The following is an 18,105-nucleotide window of genomic DNA, read 5'->3' as shown; positions in this document are numbered from 1 at the left end:
CACTCCCTTCACTGACTAAGCCACATTTTCAACACTGAACCTGACACTTCCCACTATTCTTTCTGCTAAAAGTCATTCATCTCTCCACATCTAATTTCAAAAACTGGGATGCAAGCTACCAGGGTCTTGCACTGATGGGCAGAGCAATAGCTGTGGACATATGGAAACTCTAGGTCTTTCCAGTAGAGTAAGTGTCTGATTTTCACCAGCTTTACAGTTATCTCCCTTGTGTTTTGCTCACATACTTAGACACTTAGCAGTCAGACATCTCTGTTCCTGGAGAGCAAGAGAGAATGTAACTTTCTGTAAAATTGAATAAAAGACACTTTGAACTTTTATTCCAAATATTGTCTTCATATGGATTATCATGTGCACTACTGAAAAGTATTCCCATTTGGAACAGACTTTGCTGCAAGGATTGTTCTAGATTATTCTAAGAGAAGAAACCTAGTTGTATGAGCAGTACTTTTCTAAGGAGAACTGATGAAGCAGCTCTCTGGCTACATGCATGAACTTTCTGTATCCATTATTGTATATGAAGAACTTAAACAGCTGCAGATTTTGGCGGATTTTTTGTAGTTTCTGCTCCACTCTACTGATTTTTCTTCCTTCCTATTTTTCCCAGCTGTAACACTTATGAGTTTCATCTATCCACTTAAGGAAAAAAACTTAAGTAAAAAAATCCACTTTAGGCCCTTAAACAGGGCATCTTCAATAGGTGTAGCAGCAGCTCTTTGTGTTTGTTCTGTTTTATTGCTTCACTCAATTACTCAGTTGCTCCTACTTCTGAAATGTACCCAGCTGCTCAAAAAGGTTTCATGCATAGTTTTCTAGTGGATAATCTGATTTAATATGTTTCTAATGGAACAAAACGGTATTTTAGAAGATACATCATACATTTACGCACTCAACATCCTCTTTATTTGCTCTTTGATTTCATAGAATCATAGAATGGACTGAGCTGGAAGGGACTTTAAAGATCAGCAAGTTCCAAGGATTTAATTTTTTTTTTTCCAGGTTGGTTGTCTTGGTTTGGAAACAGCATTGTGATTTTTGTCCTGTATAAACAAAGACATCTCCTGCAGCCTACCGACTACCTCACATTTAACTTGGCAGTGTCAGACGCCAGTATCTCTGTGTTTGGTTATTCACGGGGCATCATTGAAATCTTCAATGTCTTCAGAGATGATGGATTCATTATCACGTCAATATGGACTTGCCAGGTAAGACTGGATTACACTTAATTAGACAAAAGACATGTAGCTATTTCTGGGGGTGTGCTGTATATAAATAACCAGACAGCACCCAATGAATTAAGGGAGGTAGTCACTGACCTTTCAAAAGGACAGTGTTCTCTTTTGTTGCACCTAAAAATCTGTGCATTTGATCTGTGCTTCACCAATTTTCAGTGGGTTTTTTTGTGTATTTGCAATAGTTCTTACTAGTTTTGGATTTTTTTTTAAATTCATGTCAGGGATCACACTCACGTTAGAAAATCAAGTCATAGTCTGTGCTTGTCTTCAGGCCACCTGAAGCCAACCTGGCTGTTGCTTTAAGCCAAACATTAGAGTGCCTGTGTTGACTCCTGCTTGATAAAGCATGTAGAGCCTCCACACAACTTCTGGGCACACTCCTACATTTTAGCATGCAACTTTTTGCACTAACTCAGTTGTAACTCTTCAATCACACTCCTAAACTCTCGGTTAATTCATTGCCTGTGGTGGAATGAGTGATTTAACTTTATGGCACAGTCATCCCTGATCTTGGAGGCAGCTTTTTGTTGGAGTACTCGGAAAAAGTTATTATTGTTAATTCTGAAACATACCTGTGTGGACAGAATGTTAATGCTCCCCATGGACAGATAGGCACAAAACTGCCTCCCTGATGCTTTCAGCAACCTCTGTGAGAAAGATTATACTCTGTTTCATCAGGGAATCAAAAATCTGAAAATGACAGGATAGCCTACGGCAAGGTGTAAGAAAGATCATGATGAAGGAAAAGGGAGAGAGAAATAATCCTCTTTTCTTGCAGATTTGGTTTTTTTAAGGAGGAAGTTGAGCTATTGTGCAACACAGATGAAAGAACATTTACAGGTCATATCCCTTCCATATCAATGAAAAGGTTCAGTTTAAGCAGAGATGAAGACTTCCTGTAGGAGACTGATTAACCTAGGAGCTGTAGCTTGATCTAAAAAATTATTATTTTATTGTTTGAAGTGTATGTCCATAGTCATTTGGCAGAACAGGATTTATCAAAATGAAGCTAATTATTTCCTCAGCAAAATCACGCTCTTTCTCGAATAAGTTCACCTACAGTTGCAATCTAAAGTCTGTTGAGTAGAAACTTTGAATTTTTTTATTAATGGAAAACTTGAAATCATCAGATAAATAAATACATACCTGAAAACTGTAAAATTTGCATCCATACTCAGAATTAAACAGATGCATATTTTCCCCCTCTTTCAAGGAAGGTTGGAGCTATGACTGAGAAAAGAAAGATAAAATCTGCATCTGCAGGTTCAGTTCTAGTTTTTTCGCAGATTTCCTGTGTAAGACAGGATAAGCCATTCAGTGTGAAATCTTGACCCAAGGTCAGCAGCGTAACTTAATGCTTACAACTCACAAGGCTGAAAGAGGTAGCAAGCTCTTTCAGAGCCCTGTCTGTACTGTGGCTGCTTTTTTTGGGGGGCTGTATAGAACAGCACACAGAGGAATTGGCAAGGAATGGCACACTGGGTCTGTGCATCTTGGTCTGCATGGGAACTTGTGTCATCAACCTTACAGATTTCTTTCATGATGCTTCTGCCTGAGAAGCCCTCTTTGGCTGACTTGGAGCTACTAAGTCTTGTCATGATGATCTGACCTGGGATAGAGGGGTGCTTGAACTTTGTAAGGTGGATGCATGCCTAATCTTGCTGTGCTTGAACTGCCTTTTCAAGGGCAGAAGTGGTCCATAACATTTATAGGGTACCCAGATAAACACTGGCTCAGGTTTGTTGGTCAGGGTGTTTTAAGTAATTTGGGTTTGGGTCTTTTTGTTTTAAAGACTACTCATTTGTGAAATTTGGATATCAAGCAAAGTTTCAAGGTTTGGGGATCCAAAGATTTTTTGTGGGACACTAATAATGTATTGGCTTTTCTTAACACTCTGATCTACAAAATATTAAAGTTTCTGCTTTGGTAGTCCTCTGTAGGCTCTAGAGGGTAACATTAACCATTCAAAATATGAATTTGTACAGTTATTAATACTAATTAAAAATTAATGGTAATCTGGAAAAGTCAATTTGTGCTTTGAATTAAGTTTGGATTTGTTGTGGCTTGTTGAGTGGTCAAGCTGGTTACGGCTTGTTGAGAAAACATCATGTAGGATTCCTGTTTCCATCAAGATCTTGTTCTGTCTTGGGGAACTTCAAAAACATGTGTAAACCCTGACATCCATCTTCTTGATTAATAAACTTGACAAAACAGAAGCCAGTGATGAAAAAATAGGTTATGGAAATAGAGTGGCTTCCAGATTCTAGCAAGAATATTGTGCAGAAATAGCAGGAAGCTTCTGTGCATAAAAAAGAGATGTGAAAATTTCCACGTGTGTGTGGACAGCGAGCACAAAGGTAATTCTGAAATGTTTAATGTTGAATAGCAATAGTGTCTTGATTTCTGTAGTCTGAATTTGTAGTCTTACTAGAAGGGATCTCACAGGAAGAACATGAGGAATGAGGACCTTGTGCCACAAAGGTAAAGCCCATGCTTTCTGTTGGGACCCACTGAAATCAGTGTCTCTTGCTCCCCGCATGCACTCAGGCTTCTCTGCAAGTAGCTGGGGTGGCACATGGCATACATGAGCATGGCTCTTTCCTTAGCAGGGCCCAGGTGCTTTCCCTTACCTGGTTTGTTTTGCCAAGTCCAGAGGACAGCTTTACTTGGCTTTCTGTTGTTGTATGGTTCACTACACATTTGCTCCTATTGATCAGTCAGCTTTTGCTGTCAGGTATGCTTAGGGAAATTTTATTTTCCCAAGCTAGCCTGTCATTTCTGTTTATGAAGAAACTTCATGAGCTCACCCCACTTAATCCACCTAACTATTTTGTTTTCCTCTGACTTGGGTCTCCTTCTGTGCCCTCAGGTAACATTTCTCAACATTCAGGTTCACCGTCCTTGGCTGCTCAGGTTGAAGGGAGTGGGGGACAGACAGACAAAGAGTACTTCTCTCAAAACAACCTAGTCTTTGAAAACTCTCTGTAATAAAAGATATATCTCCAGCAACAAGGACCATCTCACTGCATACCTGCTGAAAGGGACAGAGAGGAGTTCTCCTGTTCTCCTCCTCTGTATGGAAGAAACAACACCTTTCTTTCCCATGATGAACATTATTTTTTGAGTCTGACAGGGCTCTTCTCTCAGGAATGAGGTTACATGGTACATCTGTATCCAAATGCTGCCTCTGCTGAATGCTCTGTACAAGTAACAGTTTTCCAATGGTGGGTTTTGGAATCTGCTTTCACTTTTATACTTCTGCTCTACCACTGTCTCATTCCTGAACTGGACAGAAGAAGGACAGTCAGATTCTGGCACATCCATTTTTTTACCCTCTCCCAATATGATCAGTAAGTAAACTGGTTCATATGGTAAATTTTAGGTCAGGGAATGTAACCCAGCGACCAAGAGCCATCTGTTCCCCCATTGACCATATTCCTAGTGAAAAGCTATCTCAGAATATATTTTTGTCCTTCACAAACTTTTTTTATTTGTATGTTCTGCTGAACCAGAAGTTGCACTGAAACCTGTAAGTAACATTGTGTGCAAATGTTCTTACATGTGGGAAGTAGAGAAATACTCATTCTCAAATGACAGAAAGTTTTTCATCTATTTTTTAATCACGTGGCAAATACATCAAAAGATGCAGACTTCAGGAGGTCTCTAAATACAGGGAAAGGATAAGTTCAGATAACCTCTCTGAATTCAATAGGTACACTGCAGTCATGTCTGACTGAAAACAAGAATGGACTATGGAGTGCCTTAGAATTTGAAATCCTTCATAATCCTGGTACTTCAGTTTACATTTGTTTCCAGTAGTTCACTTTTCTAAATTTTTAAATTATTTTTGATAATACAGATTGGTTATCTAAACATCAATTTTTCAAGCATTTAAAGGTTTTATGATGAGAACCAAGAAAACTGACTGTTCTTACCATGTGCTCCCTCTGTTGGCATAGGCCTCTTTTAAAAAACATGTCTTATTTCTGACGGTTTCTTACGTGTAAGATGTGTGTGGGCTGTGCACTCCAGAGCACAGGGTGGTTATCTCCATGTCACAGTACTGTCATGGACATACCCCCTGTCCCTGACGTGCTGACTGACGCTGTTACCACAGATGCACTCACCTCACTGTCAGCCTAGGTATTCCCAGTCCATCTGGCCAGCCAGATGGTGCCAGAGCATCCCCAGCAGATCTGTCCCTGCACAGAAGAGGCCTCTGGACCTTTTAAGAAAGAAAAAAAAAAAAAATCCACCTTGAGGTATTAGCACCAGAGTAGCTTGTGTGACAGAATCCAGCCCCCACTGACCCTGTCCCTACAGCCTGCCCTCGCCATCACAAGTGCCAGCCTTCAAGGACCTGTCTTCAGCCTCACAAAGCTGCTTCGTGTTGTGCAGAATGATAAAGACACTGAGGGGAGCAGAAGAGAGAGAAATGACTCTTTCATCCTGCTACTGGGTTTGCTACAAAGCAGGGAGGAAGTCTGGTTTTGAATCCTGCAGTGCTTCCATGCTTCACACAGCGCTTCTTTATTCCTGTCTGGCATATCCTGGACAGAAGCACATGGCAATGTGGTGGTCAGAAGTAAGCCCCACAATGCACACAGGTATTGTTCTACTCTGTTAGCCCTAATATACTCATGCACAGCTTGCCTGACAGCACCAGATCTGTGCATCCCAGAAGGGCATGGTGTGGCCAGAAAGTTAAAAATTGTCTGGAAGCACCAGACTTAGTGTGTATGCACTGAGGAGTAAGCAGCCCATAGATGGCTGGGATTTCTTGAACTTTAGCAGATTTTCCAGATTGTGGCTGATCAAGTTGCCATCTGAAATCCCAGATTAATAGGGAGGTCTAAGAAAAGCTAAATTAGACAGGCAAAATTCCTGTTTAACAAAGCTGCTGTTGGACAAGGAGGGTTCCCTTCCCTCCAGTGGATACCTGACACTAATGTAGGGAGTCTCTTTTAGTCTCTAGCCCCAGTGTTTGTTTGCTTTAGGAATAGTTGGACACCCCCTTATGATGAATAGTTCTGGGTCTGTGTTCCAAGACAGGGAATGTGGGTATGAGCACTTTTAAGTGGAGAAAAGTGAATCCAGCTCTCCCACACAGTCTATTGGGGTAAAGGGAGAATGGGTCATCAATCCCTCTGCTGTTTACAGTGACACTGTTTAATTTTTGAAAGGTCTTGTACAGTTAAGGGAAGGAAATGTCTGTGAATACCGAGGAATCACAATCTTTTGTGTTGAGAAGTGAATATGAAAAATATGAAAAATCAAATAGAGGGTGAGAAATGTCCATCACCTTGTTCTGTTGGCTTCCTTAGGAGCCGCATTTGCTTACCAGCTTTGCCACCTCTAATCTAGGAACAGAGCTCAGAGCCACAACCCTCCTCTCACCAGGCAAGTGACCAAAGCCTGCAAAGCTGAGAGCATTGGTCCTTGCCCCTTTTTGGAGATTCAACTTCCAGCCACTCCCTCTTTCTAGCACCTAAAAAGCTCAGTATTTTGGGTGTTATTAAATATCTAGGGCTCTATAATGACATTCCTGAGAAGAAATAATGTCCACCTTTTGTAAAAATTAGAACTGAATATCTGAAACGCCAAAAAGAAAATTGCAACAGCAGGAAATGCTGAGGAAAGTATGATGAAAATACATGGGCTCTTTTCAGAAGTTTTGAGGGCAAGGCTTTTTATCTTGAATAAATTCTTTTTTTATTTTATTAATAGCATTTGCTTTCTCAGAATATGCATTTATCTATACATGCATTTTTCCTATACACAGATTGTAAAATATTGCTAAATCTTGTCAGGGGAGGAAACAGAGGATTAATACTTTGCTCTTTTAACAAAATCTTCTGTAAATTGTCTGATAAATCAAAAACCTTAAAGACATTTATGCTCTTTTATGTATTTATGTATTTATGTATTTATGTACTCTATAAACAGAGTAAAGCTGCAGCACATTGATTTCTTTCCATTTAACATAACTCATGAAACCAACCAATTGTTTATTTAGCTAGACTATTGATTCTCTTGACATGGTTAGTGATTTTATGCATTTTATAAATACCAAGAAGGTCTTTACACATTACTTTATATGGAGTGATACTTCTTCACATTCTGGGGAGATGAGAGACCAGTGGTAGCTCCACAGTCCATGTGAAGTCCAGTAACAAAAGCAATGTCAGATGGGAAGGGTCAAAATTAAACCTCACAAGTTTTCTTTTGACTGCCTTCCCAGTACTGCTGCTGAGGAGATTACTGAGGAGGACGACAGACAGCCACTACTGCCAAATGTTTGTACACATTGTTTGTCAGAATTGTTCCAGCTTAACCACCCATTCACATTGCCCCATCGTCCACTGATTTCTTTCCTTCACTTTTTCTGAAACAAATTTATATCTCAATTATGAACACTGGAATGTATCCTCATTCTTGTTTCCTTGCCTACCTGAGATTTGATTAGTGAAATATAAAGCTGCAGAGGTACTAGTCTTCCCTATTCCTTTATTTCTGATGTGCCTTCATACAATCTAAAGGGTGTACACATTGCAGTCAAAGAGATAAAGGCAACTCATGTAGACATCTGTGAGCTGAATTTTAATGAGAAAAATACTTCATCTGCAGGGAGGGGAGGAAAGACTGCACTAACAGAATCATTAGCAACATAGAAGATCATTTCAGTGTAACTAATGTGACTTCAGGGAAGTTCCGCCAGTTTTCATTAGTCATGAATTCTCCTGCATTTTCCTCTAAATTATTATTTCTGCAGTCAATTACGATTAATTAGGTAAGTTATGTATTTGGCAGTGAAAAATTGTGAATGCCCAAACTATCTGTTTCCTTGTTTAACAAGTCTGATGTAGCCCCCGCTGTGACTCCCAAGCACTGTGTCAAACCACACACTGCTGCCTGGATTGGGCATTTGTTGCCTGAGAATGGTCCTATGGAACCAGGAATTTACAAAGCCTAAACTTTGGTTTCTGCACTTGCTTTTCCTCCCAGGGGGCTTTGAAATATCCTTTTCTTATTTCTTTGTGTGGGAAATAGTAGTCTTCCACATCCTTCTGTGCAGATGTCTAAGATATTAAATGTTTTCTTTCAAAAAATTCTGCCCATCACTCCTTCCTCATTCAAGCTCTTCTCACCATAAGGCCAGACAAATCATATTCTTCTGACTCCTCTCTGTGTGCCACACCCTCTCAATGGCTTTTAAGCAAAATTTCATCTGAAAATAAAATATCACTCAGATAATATTTGTAAATACCTTATATAGTTCTATCTCACATTTACTCATCTTCTCTATCACAAAAAAATATTCCATCAAGTGAGTACACTGATAGTACTTAGGAAGCAAATCAGGTCCTGACCTAGATCTTGTGCTGAGTGAATCAATGACAAATGACTACTGCTTGCAGTGGGCTGAATATGGATGACATCCAGAACTTCCACACCACTGTCCCTGCAGAAAGGGATGACATTTCATCTGGCAGGTTTTCAGATCACTCTTTAAGGACAAGAATGAACCATACATTTTAGACTTCCTTCCATGCTCTCCCTGGCCTACTAGGACTCCTTAGAAATGCTTGTGACTCGCCCTTTATTTTGGGACAGGACCTTAGGGGACAAGAGTATTAACCTAAGAGGAGATCTGATAGTAGCCATGCAGCTTTTTCAGGTTTTCAGGAAAATAACCTGTTCCTGTCTTGGCCACATAAGGCCAAGCTGGTACCATCACTAACCTGCCCTGCCTTTAGCCTAGCACTCTCATGAGCAGAAGAGCAAGTTCAATTGTGGGCATTCAGCCAGCAGTCAGAGATGTCCTTGTATAAACCTGAGGGTGGCTACGTAAGCAGATTCCTTCTTGTTTGGAAGCAACACAAGGGATTGTACTTTCAGAGAATGTGGAGGGTCACTTGTAGTCTCTGTGCTGTCCTGGCAAAGTCCATGAGCAGTGAGACCTCTGATTCCCTTGAGGCATGTAAACCTCAAGAAATATTTAACATGATATTCTGAAATGGCAGACAAAATACTTGGAAAACAAAAGCATGATTTTAATCTGATGTTCATGGATCTTAGCTATCTACAGGCCACAAAGCCAAGCCTTGCCTTCTATGGTAACGTAAAGATGAGACAGGTGACTCTTATCTGTGTGTTTGTTTGTATTAATGGTGATGCTAATAATAAACAAGTAGACTTTGAATTAACATCATTAAAGTGGAATTTTGGCTCAGGCCCACTGAAAGGAATTTTACAGTGTAGCAGAGATGTTCCCAAAGGGCAATTCTGGATTTTCCTGCCTAGTGCTTCTTAATTTCCCTCTGCACTAATTCACAGAAAGACAATGGCAATTCAGCATTTAACCTGAAGATGGGAAACTTTCCATTGTGTCTGGATCATCTGGTGGTACGAGCTACATGCTCCCCATTTACTCTTCATGAGAATGGGGACATGAGAGGCATAAAACCTGCCATGATTCCACAGCATCTACCCAGAACTAGAAAGCAGGTGTTCCCAAGTGTTTGGAGATGGAGTATTTGAAGTAAGATTATTATCTGATGAGGCTGTATAAGGAAATTCTGCAAGCAATTTCTATCTGTTCATTAAATGCCGTGCCCTCAAGGGCATCCACACCACTGGTGGGGTTGTTGCATTCATAGATGTGCTCCTTGATAGGGGAAGGCACAACTAGGAGTAAAAATTGTGGTCTGAGAGACTACAGATACAGTAGCTAAAGGTCAGCCCAAAGTAAGTATACTTGGAGTTCAGTTGATTAACCTGGTAGGTAAAACTGGTTTCCCCAGGTTTACTAAAGCTAAAACTTGACCTGCATATATTAATGGTGGCACTGAACATACATTAACTATGTAGTATATTTAGTATAATTACATATCTGGACACAATATAGTCTAAATACTGCATTCATGTTTTTCTATCTTTAGAATATATCCCATCCACAGAAAGATTTAATCACTTTGTGGGTGCAAAATACTGAATGTCTGATGCTCTCACTTAATGGTTTAAACTCTCTAATACTGTAGTGTATTGATTCTCATTGTTTATTATTATTATGTTTATTATTTCTCATTTATGATATATGGAGTGGCATTTGTGTCAGAGGCTTCTAATGGCTTGGGTAATGCCAGCACCTCTAAGTATAGCTACCCTTGAAGTCTACTGAGTCATTTTAAAAGGCAGAATGCAAACATACCAGAGCAGTCTCTCATGAGCAAAAGATGTTGTGGGAACTGTAGTAAATCATAAGTCTCTTTCACCTCCTGTATTGTAGGAAAAATCTCAAGGAAACTATCTGAGTGCTTCAGGGACACTGTGGATTGTGAGTTTTAAGAAGTCTTCTGTGAAGTCTAATTTTGATTGCTGAACTCAGTAGTTCTTCTAGAACCTCTGTGACTAAAGAGTTACTGCATTCCAGTTGACACATCATAGCATATTTGAGAGATAGGAGAATTATGTTGTCATCAAGCTCAAGTGGAATATTTTTGCATTTACTTTAAACTTTAATAACTTTTTAAATTCAAAATAAAGTTTTAAAATTTTAAAATATCCATTCAAAGGTATCTACAATTGCTTTTACAAATGTGTTTCTTGAAGATTGATATAAGTGTTTTGTTTTTTTTCTTGATGTTGAGTGAGGTTTTTTGCCATTATCTGTTTTACATTATGATCTCAGAATAATCTGATCTGTAGTAAAAAAAAAAAATAGTAATTCTGAGAAAGCTTATTGTGGCAACTTTAAGTATATGCTGTGGGTAAATAATCCCTGTTTGAAGTTTATGTTTTTCTTTATATATTCATTATCTCATTTTCAATAGAAGAAAAATACAGGACACTGTGGTTCTGAAGGGAAACAAACAGACTTTGGGAAATTACAACAGATCTACCAGCTGGCCAGAGGAGGGAGTGAGGCAGTCTTTGTGGCTGATGAGATCAATGCTTTGGCCCAAAGTGAAATATAATAGCTATTTTGGCAATCTGCTTTCGTGCAATTAAACCTTGATTAATCCAATAATAAGAATTATACGTTATATTTTACTCTGCTTTAAATGAAGACAACCCTTATGAATCAGTAGGGATTCATAAGTATTAATGGTAATAAAAGTGAGGCACACCCAAGCTCACAGCTAAAAATTTCATAGTGCACTGGGGATTCCTAACTCTCCCTGTGTTGAAGCAAATGAATTTGCATGCAGTAAGAGCTCTATGTACTGTGGGTTGTAAATAGTCCTCCAAGAGCATTAGTAAGATTTAAAGTCAGGCACAAGTACAAAGCAGAAAAAACTCACAATTTTTTCTTCAGTTGTGTCTTAGCTTCCAGGCAGCATAAAGAGCACATTCCATGCATGTCTATATAGCCAAGGGAGTAATGCTGGTAGAGCACTGAGAGAAAAGCTTCTAAAATTGCTAATCTACTCCTGCTTCTTAATGGGTAAAAGGGTAAGCTGGAGTATTAAATTTACCATGCAATCAACTTTTTGTTTATGTCAGAACTCATTATTGCCTGTTAACACTGCTCCTATTTGATCATAATTAATAATTGGAAGGACAAAATTGCATTGCACAAAAATGGAGGAAATATATCTGTGGAAGGAAGGAGCTGGCTGGGGGGTAGAATAAGAGGAAAACCAGAACTGTGTAAGCGGAAGAGCATCAATCTTCCAAAGTAATTAAATGTTATTTATTATTCTAGTATTTCCTTGGCTGTCATTCTATATATCTTTAAAGATGCAGAAAACTGAAATTATCACATATTTTTGTAACCTGCAGATATTAATCTCTGTCTGTAGAAATTTGGGCTATATTAAAGTAGTTTTTCTGTTGTTAACTACTTGGGTGCCTAGCAGTTGCCTTGCTACCTAGTGTCAGTGTGTCTGTTCAAGAGCAGAAAAAGCAGCAGAGATCTTTCTTCCAAATCCAGTAGGTGTAAACTTGAAGTAAGTTGGCTATATCTAGAGGAAGATCCCTTGTTTTCTTCTGAAGACATATGTCTAAGTGACAATGACATAAAAGTGTTGCAGCATTGACAAACTTGCTGGGAAGTGGTTTATGCATAGCAGGGCTCAAAAGCCACTTGTCGCCAATAAAAGTTTGGGACAAGAGTGGTCTGAGCATCATGCGCCCAAAGCAGCTCGTTGGATGGTGTCTCATGGTTAAATGTTCCAGATGCTGTGGCTCCTGTATGGGCTGTTCTTCAGCTTGTGAGCCACCATTTTCCTCATTTATTCATTTCTTCTGAGCCCTTGTCATCCCCAGAGCTTCCTCTACATTTCCTGCTGTCACCAAGCCTGCGGCCAGCACGGGGGCAGTGACAGCTGCCTTGGGAGGCTGCTGCCACTCAGCCATTTACAAACCATTTGGCTCTGGTAACATCTCTGGTGTTAGCTCCCACACCTGCAGAAGATCTGATGAAATGCTGGTTTGAAATGGTATGAAAATAAGACGTGGTGCTGACAATGGCTCAGTGCTATGAACTATATTGATTTAGATAAAAGTGAAATTTCTTTTAGCAAGGCACCACTCCAAAGAAAACATTTAGGCTTTTCTTTCTTGTGGTGACAGCTTCATCTTAAAGGCCAAGAGTGTGTTTTTAGACCCACCTTCTTCCCTTGTAGGTATGCTCAAATGCTGTTTGAACCAGTCATAATTGTCTCTCTTTGGTCTGACATCAGGGAAGGAGGGTAGGAGAAAAACAGTTACATCTGCCAGTGGTAAAACAAACAGATCTATTTCAGAAAAACTCCCCTACTTTTAACATAGCTCTATGATACATGGTGAGAAGCCTGTTTTGCTCCTTTTGTATTCAATCTCATAGCTCTTTGGACTAACTTTCAAAGTGTTTATTTGCATCCTTGTTGAAATACTGCTTCCTTTCTAGTCTAAGAATTAATGCAATTCCTTAAGATTATGACCATTATGTTTTCTGCATCTATGAAGCAGTTAGAGCAAATGAAGAAGTGGCAGCTGTTTGCACCAGTAAGCCTAATGAAACACAGAGCACATTTGCATATCCAGACATTTCACCAACATCCACAGCACACAGAAGGCCAAATTCACCCAAGTGCAGCTCCTAGCAAGTAGCTGAGACATCCAAGAAAGTCTGTTTTAAACATGATTGCATTCACATACCAAGCTGACTGTAACTGGAGCACAGGTGAGTGTAGATTGTTGTAGTAAGCCTTGCATGTGTTTAAAATGTGGTGGGTCTGTAAAAGTTGGCAGTAAGAAGTACGTAGAATCAATATGAGGGCAATGGTAGTAAGAAAAAGCACCAGTGAAAGAAGTGATGAAGCAGTCCTTTTTCTAACCCTTTACCCAATTTAATTTATACAATCTGCCAGGGTTTTAGCTTTAAGCCTGGATTAAAGCCCCAGATTCAGTGCTGGGATAAACTGAATTCCACAGGAGTTGTGCCATTCATACAAAGGCAGAGTTTGTTCCTGTAGAATAATGATGTACTTTTCTGCCAATAATTTCAGTATTTTAATGCCTAGTTACAGTCCAGAGACTCTTGCTTAATATTCTTGCTCCACTAGGTGTAAAACTGGCACCTCCATGAGCTCCTCTGCTCTGGACAGTTAATATATCATGGCAAGATTCCAAAAAATCAGGGATTGGCTGTCAGAATTTTGCCTGGATCATTTCTCAGCCATGCAGTGTTCCCTAGCAGATGGCTGCATCCAGGTCCACTAGAACTGACAGAACTTCTCGGTTATACCTGGACATGAAGCTCACAGAGCTGTGCCTGTCCTGGGATGTGGCTGAGGCACTGATGCCAGCAGGAGCCACGGAGCTGCACGGCTCTGCCTGCATCACAGCAAGGGGATGAGGGTCTGGGCTTCAGAAATAGCAGGCAGCCAGTAACACCAGACACCGAGTCTCCGTCTACTGGATCCATTTAAGTTTGAGGGTCTTGGGGCTTTTTTTAAAAAAAAAAAACAAAACCAAAATCTTTTCTCATTCAGCCCAGCCTTTCACCTCCTACATTCTTCCCTCTTTGGCCTCATATTTTAGGATCAGTTTGCATGTTTGCCCTGTATAAGCAGGGCAGCTGCATCCGGGGCAGTTTTGCCTGTTCAGGGCTTTTCTTCTTTCCAGTTCAAAGTTTTTCTCCTTCATTTAGCAAGTCATTTAAGGGAAGCAGAGATGCAAGGGTGTGCTTGCTTGCTTATTGTATGTACATGACAGAGCACTTATATAATTTTTGAACATTTACTTGCTCACTTATCCTATAGAAGATAACTGCACCTGACATTTTGTATTTCCCTGCTAGTTGGGTTTCTGGAAAAACTTTGGAGTTCATTAACATGAAAATGACAGGAGAAATTTCTGTGGTTCTTTTCCCCCTCAACTCTCTGCAGTAACAGAACATCCTGTACTGCTTTGTTTTTCAGGTTGATGGCTTCCTGACACTTCTCTTTGGCCTGGCTAGCATTAATACCCTTACAGTGATCAGTGTGACACGCTATATCAAGGGCTGCCATCCTGAGAGAGGTAAGGAATAAAGGCAAGTCTAGTTCTTGCCTTCACTGAACCTGGTGCAATTTCTCTCAGTCACTATTGTCAGGCAGGCTATATTAAATATAAATTAAACTCATTGAAAACCAGGACATAATACAGTCATTTACATTACAAACGTTTTCATTGAATCCTTTAGGGTTAACTCCAGTAAAAGCCAAATTATTACAAGTGCACTTGGGTCACCAGGGGTAAATTCATCCTTGTGCCGAAGATTCCACAGGTACTGCTGACTCTCTGTAGTCCTCAAAATATTGCTCCTAAGCTATATACATTGGTGTCTGGATCTGACTGAAAAAAATTCCATCTTCTGTGAGATATGTTCGAGAATTTTCAAGGATCAGATCAGATCAGAGAAATTTCAGGGATCACATCAGTTTTCATGCCTTTGTTGGAAGTGGCTTGCACCATCTTTCAGGCAGAGACCTATCAGTGTCTGCAGGGAAAGTATGTGTAAGTACGTGGGATACATCAGACGAGTTTTTCTCTTTACTATAGCAACGAGGAGTATTTGCTGTGAAAAGAACTTCTGCAGGGAGGTAATTTTTTCCACAGAAAGTTCTTCTGCAGTTTGGTGTAATGATAGACATGTTGAAGTTAACTTTCAGCACAGACTGCTGCTGGAGCTGATAGAGTTTGTCTGTGATGTAATCCTACATCTTCTATTCATTGTATGTTAAGAAGTCATACTCAAAACCCACATATCTCTTTTGTGAAGCTCTACCACATATCCATCTGATGGTGTGCATAATTTATGCTTGAATCTCAAGTAAATCTGAGCGAGAGCCCAGTATGTCTCAGAAATTTTGAGGAACAGAAATCGGTGGATGCCAAATATTTCCCACATAAATAAAGAAATAACCATGGTGCATGGCAACAGCAGGACAGATTGAATCTTTTGTATTGAATGGTTAATACAGTCTGAGCAATTTTCTCCTTTTTAGCAGGGAAAAACCTTGAAGTGAGTAAGAAAATCCCCTGCATTTAGATTTATCTTGTTCATTTCTATGTAAAATAAAAGTCTTCCCTGCATTTTACAGAATTGCAAAGCATAAGTCTAACATAGAATTCTTTAATTCCCCAGTGCTCAACAAACTCATTGTCTCCTGCTTAAAGAAAATTAATTTCCACTCTTCAATGGTAACACAGGTCCAACATGCTTTCAAAATCAAACTTTTCATATGAATATGCATTTTTGTATCTTTGTTTTTTTAATACCTGTGTTTCATTTATTAGCTGGTGATATATTGAAGTGCATTTGGATTTCAGAGATATGTTTGCCTTTCCAAGTGCTGTTTTCTGACCCAAGCATGCCATTGCAGGTCACTGCATCAGCAACAGCAGCATGTCTGTGGCTCTGGTTCTCATTTGGGTGGCAGCTTTCTTCTGGTCCGCAGCTCCACTGCTTGGCTGGGGCAGTTACACAGGTATCTTTCATTGTAGTTACTTGGCAGCTCTCCACTTAACAAAGACACTTACCTTTCTTTCTTGCTGTTTGTGATAAACCTGACCGATTATCAGTGGAACTGAGAAAATCATTCATCGTGCGTGATGTAGGCGCAGAGTGTTGCCTGCTTTGGTATCAGCTATAAAGAGATTGGGTTTAAGATATCACAGGAAAAACTTGGACTAAGTGCATATTGCCTATGGAAAAAGAGAGGCCAGAAATACTTGGCATGGTTAAGCAGTGGGATGAGGAAAACTATCTAAAGACATCCTTCAAAAACTGACAAGTTTAGGAAACTAGAAAAGAACACAAGTTCCAGCAAGTTAAACTTGAAACTATAATAAGACAAGCCAGAAAGATGTGGCAAAACGATTTGTTGAAAATATGAAAACTTAGATAGCAAAGGAACTCAAAGGTGTTGGAAAGTCTGTCAGTCCGAGAAAGAATTAGGGTGCAAGATAAGGCCATATCAAAAAAGGAGCATGAGGGAAAAAAGGAAAAACTTTGTACAGTGAACACTGCAGAAATTCAGTGGCTAAGGCATGTGACAGACCAGAAAATTTCTTCCTGGGGGAAGGATGGAGAAATTGCCTTAATTTAAGCCTGTAAGAATTCAACAAAAAAAATATCTAGGAACAAATGGTAATGATACAGAAGTCCCAACAACTGCAATTTTGTGACTGACATTGTCCAGTAGCTGTCTGTCTGGATCTTGTAGGCCTCTGCACTCTTTGAGAAGTCATGAAATCTATGGAAACTTAGTGAATCAGCTCTGTGCATGTATTCTCTTACTTACTAAGTACATAAGCTGTGAGGTACCTCTGGACCCTTGAAGTAGGGATGTGAGAAAAGCAGCTATTCCTATGTTTGGTTAAGTGTTCTATCCTTCACAAACCAAAATACTCTCAAGATATTAGGCTCAATGGACCTTTGGTTTGAGGCAAATTCAAACTGTTTATTAGACTGCCTGAATTTTATGTCATATTTTTGCACTCTGGCCATGTCATAAACTTGGTTGGCTTGGACTGGTAATTTTCTGTGTATCTTCTAGTGATCTGTGTTCTTTTTACTTTAATCTACCAGCTCTTCACATACAGGGGGACTTCTGATGTCTGATTTTGGCCTTCAGCTGGAGCCAGGGACTTTTTGGGTGACACTACTTTGTCAGGACATTCGAGTGCCTCCATTCACCCTGTTAGAATTCAATTCCTTGACAGTGGTTTTCAAGACAGCTTCTAGGAGTGCTTTCCCCTGCTGAGGCTCACAGCAATTTCGGGTTCCTGGGCTGTCTCTAAGCACACCTCCAGTGAGGGCACCCACAGAGATGTGGGAGCCCAGCAGCAGCAAGTCCAGCAGCAGGCACCAGCAGACCACAGCACATTACAGCTGGCTGCCTCGGGCCTTTCACCACTACACAGTATCTTCAGGGGTCCCCCAGGCCCCCACTGATTTTTGGGAAAGCCACTTATTTGTGTCCCTGTGGAAGGGGAAAGCTTAGCTCTGAATTCTGACTTGCAGAAAATCTGATGGATTTTCTTTTCCTGTCATCTGGTTTCATTTTTCAGGCAAAAGATTTCAAAAGCAGAAACACAGAATAAAGCTAGATTTTATGGTTATATTTTTGAATCTTGAGGTCTACTGACGAAAGAGGCAAAGGAGAAAAAAAAATCTATTTCTATTACGGAACACATTCAGACAGCTACATCTAGAGCTTTTGGTGATAAAAATACCGAGCTCTTTTTGATGAGAATCACAAAAAAGATTTTAAGCTTTTGCTCATTTAATTCCTCCTGTTTAAATTTCCTATCACCTGTGGGGAATTAAGGGATTTTTTTTCCTTCAAAATTACTCCTGGATGTTAGGGAGAGATTT

At 39.8% G+C, this 18,105-nt stretch overlaps 1 protein-coding gene across 1 annotated transcript in view; it reads left to right on the top strand.

Moving 5' to 3' along the window:
* The window catches only part of LOC111927041 (visual pigment-like receptor peropsin), a 29,916-nt gene that overhangs the window by 7,584 nt on the left and 4,227 nt on the right, over positions 1-18,105 (top strand). Inside the window, exons 2-4 of the mRNA XM_023923826.2 lie at positions 1,018-1,223; positions 14,663-14,762; positions 16,109-16,213. Of these exons, the coding sequence (XP_023779594.1) occupies positions 1,018-1,223; positions 14,663-14,762; positions 16,109-16,213 (411 nt within the window). The remainder of the gene's footprint in view (positions 1-1,017; positions 1,224-14,662; positions 14,763-16,108; positions 16,214-18,105) is intronic.

Source organism: Cyanistes caeruleus, chromosome 2, assembly GCF_971803275.1.
Source record: "Cyanistes caeruleus chromosome 2, bCyaCae1.hap1.1, whole genome shotgun sequence".
Classification (NCBI taxonomy): domain Eukaryota; kingdom Metazoa; phylum Chordata; class Aves; order Passeriformes; family Paridae; genus Cyanistes; species Cyanistes caeruleus.
The sequence above is the reverse complement of the archived record's forward strand: the minus strand, read 5'-3'. Positions and strand labels throughout refer to the sequence as shown.